Source organism: Eretmochelys imbricata, chromosome 1, assembly GCF_965152235.1.
Source record: "Eretmochelys imbricata isolate rEreImb1 chromosome 1, rEreImb1.hap1, whole genome shotgun sequence".
NCBI lineage: Eukaryota > Metazoa > Chordata > Testudines > Cheloniidae > Eretmochelys > Eretmochelys imbricata.
The window spans coordinates 330,257,480-330,274,231 of record NC_135572.1 but is presented as its reverse complement, the minus strand read 5'-3'; the positions used below and the strand labels follow the sequence as shown (position 1 = coordinate 330,274,231).

General features: G+C 44.5%; 1 protein-coding gene across 6 annotated transcripts in view; it reads left to right on the top strand.

Moving 5' to 3' along the window:
• The window catches only part of CPNE8 (copine 8), a 284,253-nt gene that overhangs the window by 201,595 nt on the left and 65,906 nt on the right, over positions 1–16,752 (top strand). For all 6 annotated transcript variants that reach the window (XR_013348079.1, XM_077835107.1, XM_077835129.1 and 3 more), the window contains one exon: positions 5,299–5,480. Coding sequence is in view for 5 of the 6 variants with exons in the window: in XM_077835107.1 (XP_077691233.1) it covers positions 5,299–5,480 (182 nt within the window). In the remaining variant the exon portion in view is untranslated. The remainder of the gene's footprint in view (positions 1–5,298; positions 5,481–16,752) is intronic.

The following is a 16,752-nucleotide window of genomic DNA, read 5'->3' as shown; positions in this document are numbered from 1 at the left end:
ACCGGAGCGGCGGTTTGCCTCCCGCGCCTTGTGGTAGGCGTTCCGCAGCTCCTTCACTTTGACTCTGCACTGCAATGTGTCCCGGTCATGGTCCTTTTTTATCATGCATCTAGAAATCTGTCCATAGGTATCAAAATTCCGACAGCTTGTGACTGCATTGCCTCCTCTCCCCAAATACTGATGAGGTCCAGCACTTGGCATTGCTCCAAGCAGGGGATCACCTGATGCGTGGAGCAGGCATGGCCACCTGGAAAGATGCACTGAGACCACTCCACGCATCACCAAGCAAACAGGAAGGGGACTTTCAAATTTGCAAAGGAATGTACGAGGTGGGGCTGACAGTTGGTCACCTGAGGGCAGGGCAGTAGAGTTCAAATGGATGGCCAGAGAGGTGAGAACAGGCATTGTGGAATACCTCCCAGAGGCCAGTCGCAGTGCTGTAATCACCACGGTGTCTACACTGGCACCGCAGCGCTGTAGCCACGGTGCAGAAAGCTGTACGCCTCTCGTTGGGGTGGGTTTTTTTAGAGCGCTGCATCTGCGCAGTCTCTGTGCACTAAATGGCTTGGCAGTGTGTACACCTTGGGAGTTACAGCACTCAAAGCTGCTTTACTGCACACAAACTTGTCAGTGTAGACCAGGCCCCAAACTGAGATATATCACATCTGCTCATTCCCCCTATCCACAAGGCTTCTTACCCTGTCAAAAAAGGATATTTGGTTGTTTGCTGAGTGCTACTTATCACCTCATTCTCTTCTAGGTGTTTGCAAATTGATTGCTTAATTATTTACTCCCTTATCTTTCCAGGTACCAAAGTTAAGATGACTAGTCTCTCATACCCTGGGTTGTCCTTATTCCCCTTTTTATAGATAGTACTATATTTTCCTTTTGCAGTCCTCAGGTACCTCCCATCCTCCACAAGTTCTCGGAGATCTCGTTAGCCAATTCCTTAAGTATTCCAGGATGTATTTCATCAGGTCCTGCTGACTTGAAGACATCTAACTTGTCTAAGTAATTCTTAACTTGTTCTTTTCCTATTTTAGACTCTGATCCTACCCCATTGAAACTGATGTTCACTGTTAGTCGTCTGATCACTGTTAGGTTTTTTTGGTAAAAACTGAAACAAAAAGGGCATTTAACACTTCAGCCATTGCTGCATTTTCTGTTATTGTCTTTTCCTCCTTACTGAGTAATCAGCCTACCTTGTCCTTGTTCTTCCTCTTGTTTCTCATGCATTTGTGTAATGCTTTCTTGTTACCCTTTATATCACAAGCTAGTGTAATCTCGTTTGAGTTTCGGGTCATTGAAGATCTGCTGGTTAAGCCAGAGTGGCCTTTTACATACTTTCTGTCTTTCCTATGAATTGATATAGTTTGCTCTTGTCCCCTTAATAATGTCTCTTTAAAAAACTGCCAACTTTCCTGAACCCTTTTTTTCCCTTAGACTAGCTTCCCCTGGAATCTTATCTACCAGGTCTCTGAGTTTCCTAAAATCTGCCTTCGTGAAGTCCATTGTCTTTATTCTGTTTTTCCATTTTACCATTCCTTAAAATCATGAGCTCTGTCATTTAATGATCAGTTTCATCCAAGCTGCCTTCCACCATCAATTTCTCAACTACAGTAAAGGTTGTGTTATCCAGCACTTAATCAACCAAAAAGCTCTATTAACCGACATTTCTGATATTTCCCAATACAAATCTTCAATCTAGTGACCTGGACTAGTGTACTGTCCAGGAGGTTATGCAATTGCACATTCTGCACTCCCCTTTTATGAAAATGAGGCAGAAGACAAGTAAGCAAGCTGATATCAGGGATTTATTCAGAAAAGTAGCTTCCAGGATGCGTCCTAAGGTTATTGCAGATTCAGCCCAATCTTAGAATCATAGAATATCAGGGTTGGAAGGGACCTCAGGAGGTCATCTAGTCCAACCCCCTGCTCAAAGCAGGACCAATCCCCAACAGTCCAGCCCCCTGCTCAAAACAGGACCAATCCCCAGTTTTTGCCCCGGATCCCAAATGGCCCCCTCAAGGATTGAACTCACAACCCTGGGTTTAGCAGGCCAATGCTCAAACCACTGAGCTGTCCTCCCCCCCCCCCCCGAGAATACCTTCCACACCTTCTACATGTACAACAGTAATTGATGTTGATAATGGTGACCCTGAGGCACTGCAAGATCCTGAAGTGCCATCTGAATCATCAAAGAAAGATTAAATTGCTTTCAGTTTAGGTGTAAGAATCTGAAGTGCCTTGCAAAATCTGAGAGGGATGGGGTATGGAGCGTGCTTTCAGAAGTCTTTAAAAGAGCAACACTCCGCTGCGTAACCTACAGAACCCGAACCACCAAAAAAGAAAATCAATCTTTCGCTGGTGACATCATACTCAGATAATGAAAATGACCGTGTGTCAGTCCACACTGTTTTGGATTGTTATCGAGTAGAACCTGTCATCAGCATGGATGCATGTCCCCTGGAATGGTGGTTGAAGCATGAAGGGACACATGAACCTTTAGCGCATCTAGCACGTAAATATCTTACAATGCTGGCTACAATAGTGCCATGCAAACACCTGTTCTCACTTTCAGGTGACATTGTAAACAAGAAGTGGGCAGCATTATCTCCTGCAAATGTAACCAACCTTGTTTGTCTGAGCGATTGGCTGAACAAGAAGTAGGACTGAGTGGACTTGTAGGCTCTAAAGTTTTACATTGTTTTATTTTTGAATTCAAGTTTTTTTCCATAATTCTATGTTTGTAAATTCAACTTTCATGATAAAGAGATTGCACTACAGTACTTGTATTAAGTGATTTGAAAAATACTATTTCTTTTGTTTTTTCACAGTGCAGGTTCTTGTAATAAAAAATAGATATAAAGTGAGCACTGTACACTTTGTATTCTGTTTTGTAATTGAAATTAATATATTTTAAAATGTAGAAAATATCCAATATATTTAAATAAAGAGTATTCTATTATTGTTTAATAGTGCGATTAAGCGCAATTAATTTTTTTAATCCCTTGACAGCCCTATCCAAAATTAAAGGCTACTTTTGAAATTTTTAATACCTTGTGCTCCACTAGCACAGATGGGAAATAATTTTGATATTTGAAAAGAATTAAAACATATACAGTGTATGCCGGTTATTAACAATCGTGGTATTGACAACTTCTGGTTACTAATATGCCACTTATTGAATTTTTTTTTTTTTTTTTTTTGCAGTGCAGCCCCATGGGGCCCTAGCACCACAACTTGTTGTGAAAAGCCCCTGCAACAGGGAATTTTCTGGGGCTGGAGCCAGGGAAGGAAGCAGCCTGTAGCCAATGCTCAGCATGTCCCGTCACTTTTTTCCCTGGCTGCAGCACTGCAAACTTGCTGCTGCGTTACAGTCAGGAAGGGAAGGGTTGGGACGTGTGAAGCTTGGGTCCCTGGTGCCAGGGCAGAGTGCACCTCAGAAAGTGTAAGGAGAGGTACCATGTAGCCCTGCAGGCACCCAGAACACCTGCTTCCTGTGTAAAGCTCCAGCTCTGGGCTGCAGTCTCTCACCCCACTGCTACTCTCCCTGCAGACTTCCCTCCCAACCTGCAGTACCAGGACTCTGAAAAACCAGGGGGGCTGCAGCCCAGTCGCCAATGCTTTCCACAGGGAGCAGGAGTACTAAGGACCCACAAGGCTGCATGGGACCTCCCCCTGTATTCTCCAGGGCTTAATATACCTCAGGATTCCTTTCCTGGCTGCACTGCCAAAGAAGGAAGTGCTGTGATGTGCCAAGCACAGGCCACGGGCTAGTTTCCAGGGATGCAAGTAGGGAAAGCATATCTTAGTGCTTCCTTCTTTGGCTGCAGCCCCACAAACCTCACTTATTGGTAACTGTTGAATAATGGCATCTAAAATATGAGCATCACAGACTTCAGCAAGTCGTAATTTGTGTTGAACTCCTTTTTTAAAGAAAAATTTGAAAATGCTTGTCTGATCTGGGATTTTTGGAGGGGAAGGTTTGAGCTTTCAAATCAAGCTATTCCATAAATTAAAGGTTCAGTCATGAGAAGCAAGAGGGTTTGTGTTGGTGTGCTTCCATGTGCATTAACAGAACTATGCCAGCAAAAGCATTTGGGAAAAGAGGCAAGACTACTCCCATTTTCACCACTTGCATCAGGGGCAGGAGGGGGTATCGCTGCTTACATGACCATGAATCACAACCACCCTAATATTACAAAAGCAGTACAAGACTATGGCAGATGAGTTTAAGAAATTTCAGGAGTTTTCTTTCCTGAGCAAAAAAAACCTTTATGTAGTAGCTACAACATATAAATACATAGTATTACCTTAGACCCCTGTAACTTGACTCTTGGTCATTGTCATTAGATTTTGTAATGTACTGGGTTAAACACAACCCTGGCATTGGTTGCACTTTTATAAAACCGTGATCTCTATTCCTTGCTTCTGAACAAAAGTCTTGAATGGACTTAGGTAACAGATCCCCTTCATTACTTCTCCGTAGAGATAAAAGGTTATTTTACCTCTCACAGAGTAGCGCTCTGTAAATAACCCCAAAACAGTCTTAAGATCAGAAGAAGTTTAAATAAACACGGTTTATTAGGAAAAGTAAGAGAGATGCTCATCAAAAATAATATATATGGTATGAAAGCATGTCTTTGTATAGGTAAAACTAATCTTCACTGGTACATACTTAGAGGTAGTAAGAGAAATCGGACAATCAAATGCTTACATCTTTAGCTTGGTATGTCAGTCACTCATGGTCTGTCAAAGCTTGAGCATCACTGACAAGATGTAGGTTCTACCTGTCAGTTTGAATCCTGCCCTTGTATTGAGCTTTTCTATTTTGTCAGTGAGATTCCTTTTCATATATTCATTTGTCTTTGAAGTAAAGATGTTTGCTGTATTATCATATTGATTATAGTGTTCTTAGGCTTTATTCACTTAAGGTGCTGTAATGTCTACGCCCAGTCATTTATCTGCTCATAAACAAAATTTCTGCCCTTTTAATAAACATACTTATTTTGCTTTTCCTATCTGAATACTCAGTTGTGTGTTCCAATTTTATTCAAATCTCATCCTTCATGTTTGTGAAATAGTGAGCTTTTCAGACTTATGTGAGAATATTTGCAATGAACCTCTTCCAGAGAAGAGACAATTCTGTGATGACTCTGTCATTTGATAGCTTAGTCTACCAGGTTGCATATCTTGGATTTTCCCTGGAAAAAGGACACTTTCCTGGCTTCAAAGCTGAGTTGCATTCCCAAGTGAATCCATTATAACATACATCTGATCTTTATGTTTTAACAGGTAACCCTGCACAGCCCACCTCGCTCCACTATATGAACCCATACCAACTGAATGCTTATGGCATGGCACTGAAGGCAGTAGGTGAAATCATTCAAGATTATGATAGTGACAAAATGTTTCCTGCTCTAGGTTTTGGGGCTAAGCTGCCCCCAGATGGAAGAGTATCGCATGAATTTGCTTTGGTAAGAAAATGCATAGGAATTCAATTTTTAATAACTTTTCTTGCATGTTTAGCAAAGTTATTTTGTGGTTGTACATATGCTTGAATTCCTTGCAGTACAGAAAATCTTTGAGAGTACAGTAGTAAATTCTGGCCTCTTTTTCTGAAGTATTTTTTTGTATTTTGATCACAACTGGCAATAAAACCGAAGAAAATGTTCTACCAGTTTCATCCAGCTTTCAAAAGCAAACTACTTTCATGTTCAAGGTAGTAGTTTCAGCAGTCTTCATCAGGACTAAGTTATAGACAGAAAGCCCAAATAGTCAGGAAGTCCTTTAAACCCCAAAGGAGGAGGAAGAGGTAATCTTCCTAGGCCTCAGCTGCAGTAGCTTGACAAACAATTACTGCTTCTTCTAGCCATCCAGTTGGAGGATATGATCACACCAAGGTCATCTTTCTTCATCTGTCCCACTTTTTGGGGACTAATTGTGTCCCAATTTGTACATGTATAAAAGGCAAAATCTTCAAACTGAAGGATCCTACAGATAATCGAATAGGGTGTAAAAGTGAAGTGAAGGGGTCAAATTTATGAATTTGCCAGGGTGCCAGTTACATTTTAAAGCTGAAATCTAACAAACAAGATTGGCCAATTTGGTAGATATTTTAGCTGATACTTGAGTGAAATGTAATATTGAGTCCAGAGAGCATTAGTTGACTAATCTTAACACTAGGTTCTTCTCATCTCTTACTTTGGACAGTACTTTTTCAAATCAGGACACTTAGGGATAGCTAGGAGTACGATTCCCATGTCACATAGACATACTCACACTAGTTTTCATTGAGCCAACATGTTAAGAATACTAGTGTAGCATGGACAGTGGTGATTGGTAACATGGGCTAGCTGTGCTGAGTGCAAACCAGCCTGAACTCTGTGGGTATGCACTCAGCAAGGCTAGCCCTTGCCACTGCCTGTGCTACCTCAGCTACACTATTATTTTTAGCATGCTAGCTCAAGGAGAGCTAGTGCGAGTATGTATGTATGTAAGTATGCGAGTATGTAAGTGTAGACATAACCTTAGTTATTCTTAACCAATCAACAAGTTTTATTAATTTGCCAAGAACCACCAAGGTATATAATCAACAGTTTAAAGAGGTTTATAGATTAAGTTTGTGTACCAGATGTTCCAGGCATTCACTGAGCACAACATACAGTCTTGAAAGCTATTGACGTAGACCAGTGTTGGATTCAAGCAGTTATTCCATACAACATAAAATTGTTAAAATGTCTTATTACATTTACTTATAATCATCAGTTATTAATTTCTTCAGTATTTCTAATACATTTATTGTACTTCAAAGTATTTCTCCAAGGAGTAAAGTTAAACTTTTTTAAGTCACTCTTATAAGTGTGGTCCCTCCTACTTCTAGTTTGTTTTGAAAGGGACAAATTTAAAGCATCAAAAGCAATTACTTAAAAGTTTTTCTTGGAGGTTCCTCTTAGGTCACTTTCCTTGGACTTATCAAGGAGAAACAAGCATACAGCATTGTGATGGGTTCCCCCTGGGGTTCCACCTGGAACTGGGGTACCACTGAGCCCTGTGACCCACCAGCCTGGGCTCCCTCTCATGCTATACTGCTGTGACAAGCTGCAGAGCCCTCCAGCCTGCACTTTCACCAGCATACATACAGGTAGGGACACACCCAGCAGCAGTTGCATGCAAGCTTTCTGACCAGTCCCTGCATAGGAAGGCTACAGCTAAGGCAACTCCTCAGACACGCACCCCCTCTGGAGTATAAACCCAAAATTCTTCGAGTGATTGCTCATGTCAGTTCCGAGTAGGTGTGTGCACCACATGCACAGTCGGAAGGTTTTCCCCGAGTGGTACCCGTTGGATCAGCTGTGGAGCCCCCTAAAATGGCGCTTCATGGCAGTGTATATAGGTCCCTGCCGACCTGCTGCTGCTTCAGTTCCTTCTTACCACCAGTGATGGCCACTGGAGTTTCTCTCTCTCTCTCGCCTCGGGCAAGTGATTCCCTAGCATTTCCTGTCTTTGTTTTGTAAATAGTTTTATTAGCATAGTATTGTCAGTTTTAATGGTTAGTTAGTAGTTAAGGGGCTTTGTTGAGGGCTGCTCCCCGCATGCTCTCCCCTTTGGGGACTGGGGCATACCTCGATCTCAAGGCTTCAAACCCTGTGGGTCCTGTCAGAAGCCTATGCTCAGGGGAGAGCCTCATGATTCCTGCTTAAAGTGCTTAGGCGAGGCCCATCAGACTGATAAGTGTAAGATCTGCAGGAGCTTCCACCCAAGAACAAAAAAGGAGAGGGATTTCAGACTTAAGCTTCTCCTTATGAAGTCGGCTCTTCGCCCCCAGCTGGCACAGCCTGTGTTGGCACCAAAATCCAGCACTTTGGTGTGGAGCAGACTGGCCTCGGTAAGAAAGGGCGCCGTGCTGGTAAAGGACCCGGCACGCAGAGACTCACGACACTGCCACTGTCCGGCATCAAAGACAAGTTCGACGGCCTCTTGGCACTGGTCACACTCACTGGTGCTGCATAAGAAGCAAAGAAGAGCTGAGAGGGGGCGTTTGCCAACAGTCAGAGCAGTGGAGTGCCATGGTGCCCACGGAGTGCATCCCATGCTGGGACACTCAACTCCTGCTCAGGCGAAACTGGCTCTGTTGACTCCGGCTGCACAGGTGGAACCATCAAGTCCAGTCCCATTGTACTCACTGGCACGGAAGAGCCAAATATGGGAGTTGGACCTGCCATGTACCCCGGACACATTTTAGGCTGCAAGGGACCTCATAGAGATGACGGGCCAGCAGTCTCCAGCACCACACAGGGGGCCAGTTTTCTCCAAGGGCAAACCAGCCATGCTTCATCAACTGTTCCCCTCACCTGGACATCGCTCTCCTAGGCACCGCTCTCCAAAACCATCCCACATGGCACCCCTGTGGTCCTCAAGGTTGGACTCAACCTCTGAGCCTGAGTCATATATTTCCAGGCAGAGCCGGCACCATTCTCATTGTTCCCAGTGAAGGAGGCACACCAGGTCCCTAAAATGCCCTGGGATCCCCTCAATGGAAAGCTTCTACGCAATGGCCTTTCTGGACCCCCTTGGCATTCCATCAAGCCCAGGGGCCAAGCTCCAGGTCCCTGTCTGTAGCCTCAGACAGGCAGGGCCTCCCCATCTTCCTCGATGGTGAGGGAACCTCCAAAAGGATCAAAGAGTCCTGTGGCACCTTATAGACTAACAGTCGCATTGGAGCATAAGCTTTCGTGGGTGAATACCCACTTCGTCAGATGTATCTGACGAAGTGGGTATTCACCCACGAAAGCTTATGCTCCAATACGTCTGTTAGTCTATAAGGTGTTACAGGACTCTTTGCCGCTTTTACAGATCCAGACTAACATGGCTACCCCTCTGATACTTGATCCAAAAGGATTTGGATTGGAGCCCAGCACCCAACCTGGCACTGAGGCCAGCACTGAAGTCAGCACCGAGGCCGCACCATGCCTGCCACCACACAGGCGGCATTACTGAGGGAGGAACCTGTGCCCACGGGGGCTTCTTCATCTTCCTCCCAAGACAATGCAGTAGTGGGCTCATCTTCCTCTTTGCCAGCCATGGACAAGTAGGGCCCATCAAGAGCTGCTTAGAAGAGTAGCTCAAAACCTAGGTCTTCAGGCAGAAGAGGTATCAGAAGACATAGATCCTATGGTGGATATTCCGACACCAGAAGGGCCTTGCCCTTGATCAAGACCATTCATAACACCACAAAGACCCTGTGGCAAACTCCATTGCTCCCACGACAAAGTGGGTGGAAAGGAAATACTTTGTACCTTCCAAGGGGTACGAATACCTTTTTCACCCACCCTCAACCAGGTATGCTGGTCGTGGACGTGGCCAGCACCAAGGAAAGGCAAGGGCAGCAAGGTCCTACACCAAAATCCAAAGAGGCAAAGAAGTTGGTCCTCTTAGGCTGTAAGGTCTATTCCACCGGAGAGCTCCAGCTTCGAATTACTAATCAGTAAGCAGTGCTCAGCCACTACAATTTTAATTCTTGGAACTCTCTGTCCAAGTTTAAGGAGCTCCTACCAACAAACTCTCGATCCAACTTGGGAGCTGCTCTCGAGGAGGATAAGGCGATTGCAAGGTCTTCCTTCCAGGCTGCATAGGATGCAGTGGACTCGGCCACCCGCACAATGTCCACTGCCATTGTTATGCGCCAAAGCTCATGGCTGCAGGTCTCAGGCCTCCCACCAGAGGTACAGCAAGCTATCCAGGACTTGCCTTTTGACAACCTAAAAGACTCTAGGGCAACTGTAAAGTCACTGGGTCTCCACACGCCAGCCCTGCAGAAGAAGCATTTTAAGCCTCAGCTCCTGCTTCACTTCTACCCCTCTCCGCAGAGACAGGACTATAGCAGAAAATGGGGTAGAAATAATAGGTGAAGGCCCCTACAAGGACCTCCTTGAACCAGGGCCAGGGCTCAACGAGGCAGTCTCCGGCTTCCAAGAAAACTTTTTGAAAGTGCGCCCTGGGGCAATGCACCAGTCCACATCCTGGATCCTTCCCCACCTTTTGTGAACCATCTATCCCATTTCTACCGTGCTTGGGCCCAAATAACCTGAGACCGGTGGATCCTGAGCACAGTAGAATTGGGATATTCTTTCCAGTTCTGTTCCCTCCCACCTTCCCCCCAACTGTTGCCAAGAAGGCCAATGGCATTTTGGGATGTATAAGTAGGGGCATTGCCAGCAGATCGAGGGACGTGATCGTTCCCCTCTATTTGACATTGGTGAGGCCTCATCTGGAGTACTGTGTCCAGTTTTGGGCCCCACACTACAAGAAGGATGTGGAAAAATTGGAGAGTCCAGCGGAGGGCAACAAAAATTATTAGGGGACTGGAACGCATGACTTATGAGGAGAGGAGGAGGGAACTGGGATTGTTTCGTCTACAGAAGAAAAGAATGAGGGAGGATTTGATAGCTGCTTTCAACTACCTGAAAGGGGGTTCCAAAGAGGATGAATCTAGACTATTCTCAGTGGTAGCGGATGACAGGACAAGGAGTAATGGTTTCAAGTTGCAGTGGGGGAGATTTAGGTTGGATATTAGGAAAAACTTTTTCACTAAGAGGGTGGTGAAACACTGGAATGCGTTTCCTAGGGAGGTGGTGGAATCTCCTTCCTTAGAAGTTTTTAAGGTCAGGCTTGACAAAGCCCTGGCTGGGATGATTTACTTGGGGTTCGGTCCTGCTTTGAGCAGGGGGTTGGACTAGATGACATCCTGAGGTCCCTTCCAACCTGGATATTCTATGATTCTCCCCGTCCCTCTTCAGGGACCCTTCTCACAAGCAACTTTTAGTGCAGGAAGTGCAAATGCTCCTACATTTCGGGGCAGTAGAGGAGCTCCCTCTAGAGTTCAGGGACAAGGGTGTCCACTACCATTATTTCCTAATCCCTAAAGCTAAGGGTGGCTAAGGACTATTTTAGACCTGCAAAACCTCAACAGATTCATGAAGAAGTTGAAGCTTCCATCATTGCATCTCTGGATCAGGGGGACTGGTACCCCGCCCTCGACTTGGACATGTATTTTCACGTCTCCATAATTCCATCTCACAGAAGATTTCTTCAATTTGTGGTAAACCATCTCCACTATCAGTTCACGGTCCTCCCCTTCAGCACCTTGGTGGCCCCTCAGGTGTTCGCCAAGAGCATGGGGGTCATGGCAGCCTACCAACGGATGCAGCAGGTGCAATTATTTCCCTACCAGGACGACTGGCTAATCAACGGCCAATCTTGAGCCCAAGTGGAGGACCATGTGAGCCTGGTGCACATGAAGTTACTCAGGATTGGCCTCATTCTGAACATAGCAAAGTCAACTATAATCTCCATTCAGAAGATAGAGTTTATCGGAGCCCTGCTAGACTCCACCCAGCCCAGGGCTTTTCTTCTGGAAGCTCATTTCCTTGCCATGAGCGCCATCATAAAAGATGTCAGCAGATTCCCCACCATGACGGCACAGAATTGCCTAAAATTACTCAGACATATGGCTGCTTGCATTTATGTGGTACAGCATGCCAGACTCTGGCTTTGTCCCCTTCAGGATTGGCTGGCCCGAGTTTACAGGCTTAACCAAGAACACCTAGACAGACTGGTCACTCTTACTCCTCGGGTCACTCTTAGTCCCTCCGGTAGTGGCTCGACTCACAAACAGGATGTGCGAGAATACCCTTCTCCAAACCTTAGCTGACTCTGTTATTAGTCACAGATGTGTCGGCGATGGGATGGGGAGCACACTTAGGCGATCTCAGGATTCAGGTTCTATGGTCCCAGGCAGAACTGTTGCTGCATATCAATATAAAGGAGCTGGGCACAGTGCGCCTTGCTTGCCAGACTTTTCAAACCCATCTTCAGGGCAGATGTTTATCAGTATTGAGAGACAGCATCACAGCGATGTTCTATATAAGCAGACAGGGTGGTGCTCGCTCCTCTCCCTTGTGTCAGGAAGCCCTTAAGCTGTGAGAATTTTGCATCGCCCACTCAATACAATTGGAGGCCTCGTACCTTCCATTTTGCAGAACGAACTGGCCAACCAACTCAGGAGGTCCTTTCCCGGCCACAAGTGGTCTCTTTGCCCGGATGGCACTATCAGCATTTTCCACAGGTGGGGCTCTCCCCAGATAGACCTGTTTGTGACATGACACAACAGGAAGTGTCAGCAGTTCTGTTCCTTCCTGAATTGCAGCCAGGGCTTGCTCATGGATGCCTTCCTCCTTTCCTGGAAAGGGCACTTGCTGTATATATTTCCACCGTTCCCAATCATCCACAAAGTCCTCCTCAAGGTCTGACAAGACAAAGCATGATTAATCTTGATAGCAACAGCATGTCCATGTCAGCACTGGTTCACCACGCCACTGGACCAGTCCGGGAATGCACCTATAACCCTGCCTCTGGTTTGGACTTGATCACCCAGGACCACGGCTGCCTCCAGCACCCCAACCTGGAGTCTCTCCACCTCACAGCATGGAAACTCCAAGCTAAACCTGTTGGAGCTTGCTTGCTCAGACTCCGTTAGGGAGATTCTCCTCGGCAGCAGAAAGCCTTCCACTCACAGCACTTACCTGGCTAAGTGGAAGAGATATTCAATTTGGTCACTTCAGAAGGGCACTCCTTATTGCAGGCCTCGATTCCCTTCATCCTGGACTATTTACTCTAGTTAAAACAGCAGGGGTTAGCAGTACCATCAATAAAGGTTCACCTGGCTGTGATTTTGGCTTTCCACCCTGGCTCAGTTTGCCTCTCAGTGTTTGCTAACCGTATGGTTGGCCGTTTTCTCAAGGGTCTAGACAGACTATACCCTCAAGTAAGATGGCTGATTCCCTTATGGGATCTCAATTTGGTGCTCTCTAGGCTGATGGGCCCTCCCTTCGAGCCCTTGGCAACTTTCTCCTTTACTTGGTGGCTATAACAGCAGCCAGAAGAGTGTCAGAGCTTAAGGCTCTGACGTCCAAGTCCCCTTATACAGTGTTTTATAAGGACAAGGTGCAGTTACAACCAAGCCACATGCTAATGACATGGAACACATGCTCCATTTCCTGGATGTTAGACACGTGCTAGCTTTTTACATTGAGCGGACAAAGCCATTTAGAAGGTCAATGCAGCTCTTCGTTGCCATTGCCAAGAGGATGAAAGGTCTTCCTGTCTCATCACAAAGAATCTCCTCTTGGATCACGGCCTGTGCTGTGACATGGCAAAGATACTGGCTCCATCGTTGACAGCGCACTCCACAAGAGCAAAAGCTTCCTTTGCAGCATTCCCGGCACAGGTCCCCATTCAGAATATCTGCAGGGCGGCGATGTGGTCATCAGTTCACACTTTTACTTCGCACTACACCATCACTCAGCAGGCTAGAGACAATGCCACATTTGGTAGAGCAGTGCTTCAGTCTGCAACTCTGTGAACTCCGAGCCCTCCTCCGGGGGACTGCTTGGGAGTCATTTACTTGGAGTTTACATGAGCAATCACTTGAAGAGGAAAAATGGTTACTGACCTTTCGTAACTGTTGTTCTTCGAGATGTGTTGCTCATGTCCATTCCAAGACCCACCCACCTCCCTACTGTCGGAGTGTCCAGCAAGAAGGAACTGAAGAGGTGGCGGGTCGGCAGGGACCTATATACACCGACATGAAAGCGCCACTCCACGGGGCTCCACAGACGACCCGACAACTTCTGACAACTGTGCACGTGGTGCGCACGCACCTCCTTGGAATGGACATGAGCAACTCATCTCGAAGAACAGTTACAAAAGGTAGGTAACTGTTTTTTATACTTTATTTAAAGTACTTTTATATACTTTTTTATACTTTATATAAAGGTAACTGTTTTTTATACTTTATATAAGGTAGGTAACTGTTTTTGTGCTGCACAGGGAACTGTACCCACGTAAGCTCATAAAATTCACCGCGTCACTCAATGTGGAGAGGAATATGCAACAGCCTTTGCCCATGGGTTATGATTCCCATACACTTCACTCCAACTCACTGGTTTAGATAAAGCAAAAACAAGTTTATTAACTACAAAAGATAGACATAAAGTGATTATAAGTGATAGCTTGGAATCCCCAGGTGTTTCTTTCACAAGCTAAAAATCCCTTTAGCCTGGGTCCAGCACTTCTGCCAGTCCAGTCTTTGTTCCTCAGGTGTTTCCAGGAGTCTTCTTGTGTCTTCTTGGGAGTGAAGAACACCAGATGATATCACTCCCTGCCTTATGTAGTTTTTGCATATGGCGGGAACCCTTTGTTCCCAAAGCTTGGTTCTCAGACCAGTCTGTGGGAAAAATAGTGACATCCCAAAATGGAGTCTAGAGACGTGGTCTTATCACATGTCCTTGTAGAGTCATAGTAGCCATTACTTGGAGGCTGTCTGTAACATTCTCAGGAAGGGTCCCCAGCTGGGAGATAAGCTTCTCCTAAGCCCTATTGTTTTTCCTAATGGCTCATTGCCTTGAATAGGCTCTTCCCCACCCACTACCTAGACTTATATTAAAGACAGATTTCAGAGTAACAGCCATGTTAAAGACAGAGAAATCAACCTCAGAAGAAACAGAAAGATTTCAAAGTCCTGGTAACCATGGAGGAAGGGAGAAGCTGTCCAAGTGTCTGGTAGCACTTCTGGAGTTAGACAGTTTCTTTGATGGGTTCAGCAAATTCTGAGGTACCACTTGGTGACCTCCAGTTTTATACCTTCTTTTCAGGGATTATTGGAGGTTGTCCAATAGAAATAAAAAAGCTGCCACTTGTCAACCAGCTTTCTGATTTCTAGTCCCCAGTTTTCCCGCTACTTCATTGATATCCAGTAGATAGTTTTGGTATATAACACATTTCTTTCTTTGTCAGAGGTTTTTTACATTTTATTCATTTCAAAGATTGTATTTTGTTTTGAGCGCCCTATTAATTAGAATTCCCTCTTTTAAGAATCTTTTAATACTTTAAGACTATACACAAGTTAGGTGTTTATGCTTCCTTATGCCATATAATTCATAAAATTTCTACAATGCAGCAATAATTTAGAAAGAAAATAATCCTTTATAGTTCCACAGAATTTGGTGAACATGGTCATACGTTCTCTGATTATATCTAATATATTTTATTTCACATTCTTCAAAGCTTACAATAAAATAAGAAATATTCAAGGACCCAGACAAATTATCCACATATAGAAAGGTGGTACATCTGATTGATAAGGCAGATACAGTACGGGTTTTAATTTGGAATGAAAACATGTGCTTTGGACTTGTGGGGTATAAAGAAGTTTGGTCCATGTAACCTTCAGTTTCTTTGGTTCAAACAGGAAGTTATTTCTAGCTTGCATAAATGCTATAGTGTTCACACTCTGTGACTTGATTAACTCTCAGAACATTATGGGTTTGTCTGCATAGGAAAACATCCTCTTTTTCCATATCCTTGTTTAATCTTCTGGGTGGACTTTTTTAGCCATGCAAAGAAGGCTCCATCCATATATAAATTTATAAAATGGTCTCTGTATTAATCCATTGCACAAGGGTAGTTAAATGATATTGTTTAAACATTCCAGATCAGTTTCCTGAAAATTTCAGATTCAGACTTCACTTATTTCTGTTCCACAAGCAAGATGCAGTGTGGATTGCTGGTTTCCTATTATTTTTGGTTAGATTGAGATAGACATTACTTGGAGGTAAACAAAGGTACATACTGTAACCTTGGTTGTGTCCTTGGTAGGGGAATAAATTGGTAGATTTTCTGATTTAAGGCCAGAAGGTACTCTACTTATTATTCTTAATACACTCAGGGGCCTATTTGAAATCTGTACATCTCACAGGAGGCCGTGTTCCCCCTAGTTTGATCTAATGCCAAAGCCCCCTTCTGTTGTCTCTCATGTCTCTCACATACAAAATGAGAAATGAGTACTGCGGAAAGGGATCTGGGGGTCATAGTGAACCACAAGCTAAATATGAGTCAAGAGTGTAACACTGTTGCAAAAAAACCAAACATCATTCTTGGATGTATTAGCAGGAGTATTGTAAGCAAGACATGAGAAGTAATTATTCCGCTCTACTCTGTGCTGATTAGGCCTCAGCTGGACTATTGTGTCCAGTTCTGGGTGCCACATTTTAGGAAACATGTGGATAAAGTGAAGAAAGTGTAGAGAAGAGCAACAAATATTATTCAAGGTCTAGAAAACATGACCTATGAGGGAAGATTGAAAAAATTGGATTTATTAATCTGGAGAATAGAAGACTGAGAGGGGACATAAAAGTTTTCAAGTACATAAAAGGATGTTACAAGGAGGAGGGAGAAAAATTGTTCTTCTTAATCTCTGAGGATAAAACAAGAAGCAATGATCTTAAATTGCAGCAAGGACGGTTTAGGTTGGACATTAGGAAAAGCTTCCTAACTGTAGAGTGGTTAAGCACTGGAATAAATTGCCTAGGGAGGTTGTGGAATCTCCATCACTGTGGATTTTTAAGAGCAGGTTGGACAAACATCTGTCAGGGATGGTCTAGATAATACTTAGTCCTACACTGAGTGCTGGGGATTGGACTAGATGACCTCTTGAGGTCCCTTCCAGTTCTATGAGAAAAACTGTGCAAGAAGAGATCTTTGCACTGTTGAGTAAACAAACAGTGGTGCCAGAACTTTACTGAAGTAAAAGGTGTTGTTTCTGGTATTCCGTTTTTCCCAAATAGAATGCTATCCTGTGCACTCTGAAAATGAAACAAATATTTTGGGAAGATAACATTTCATATGATT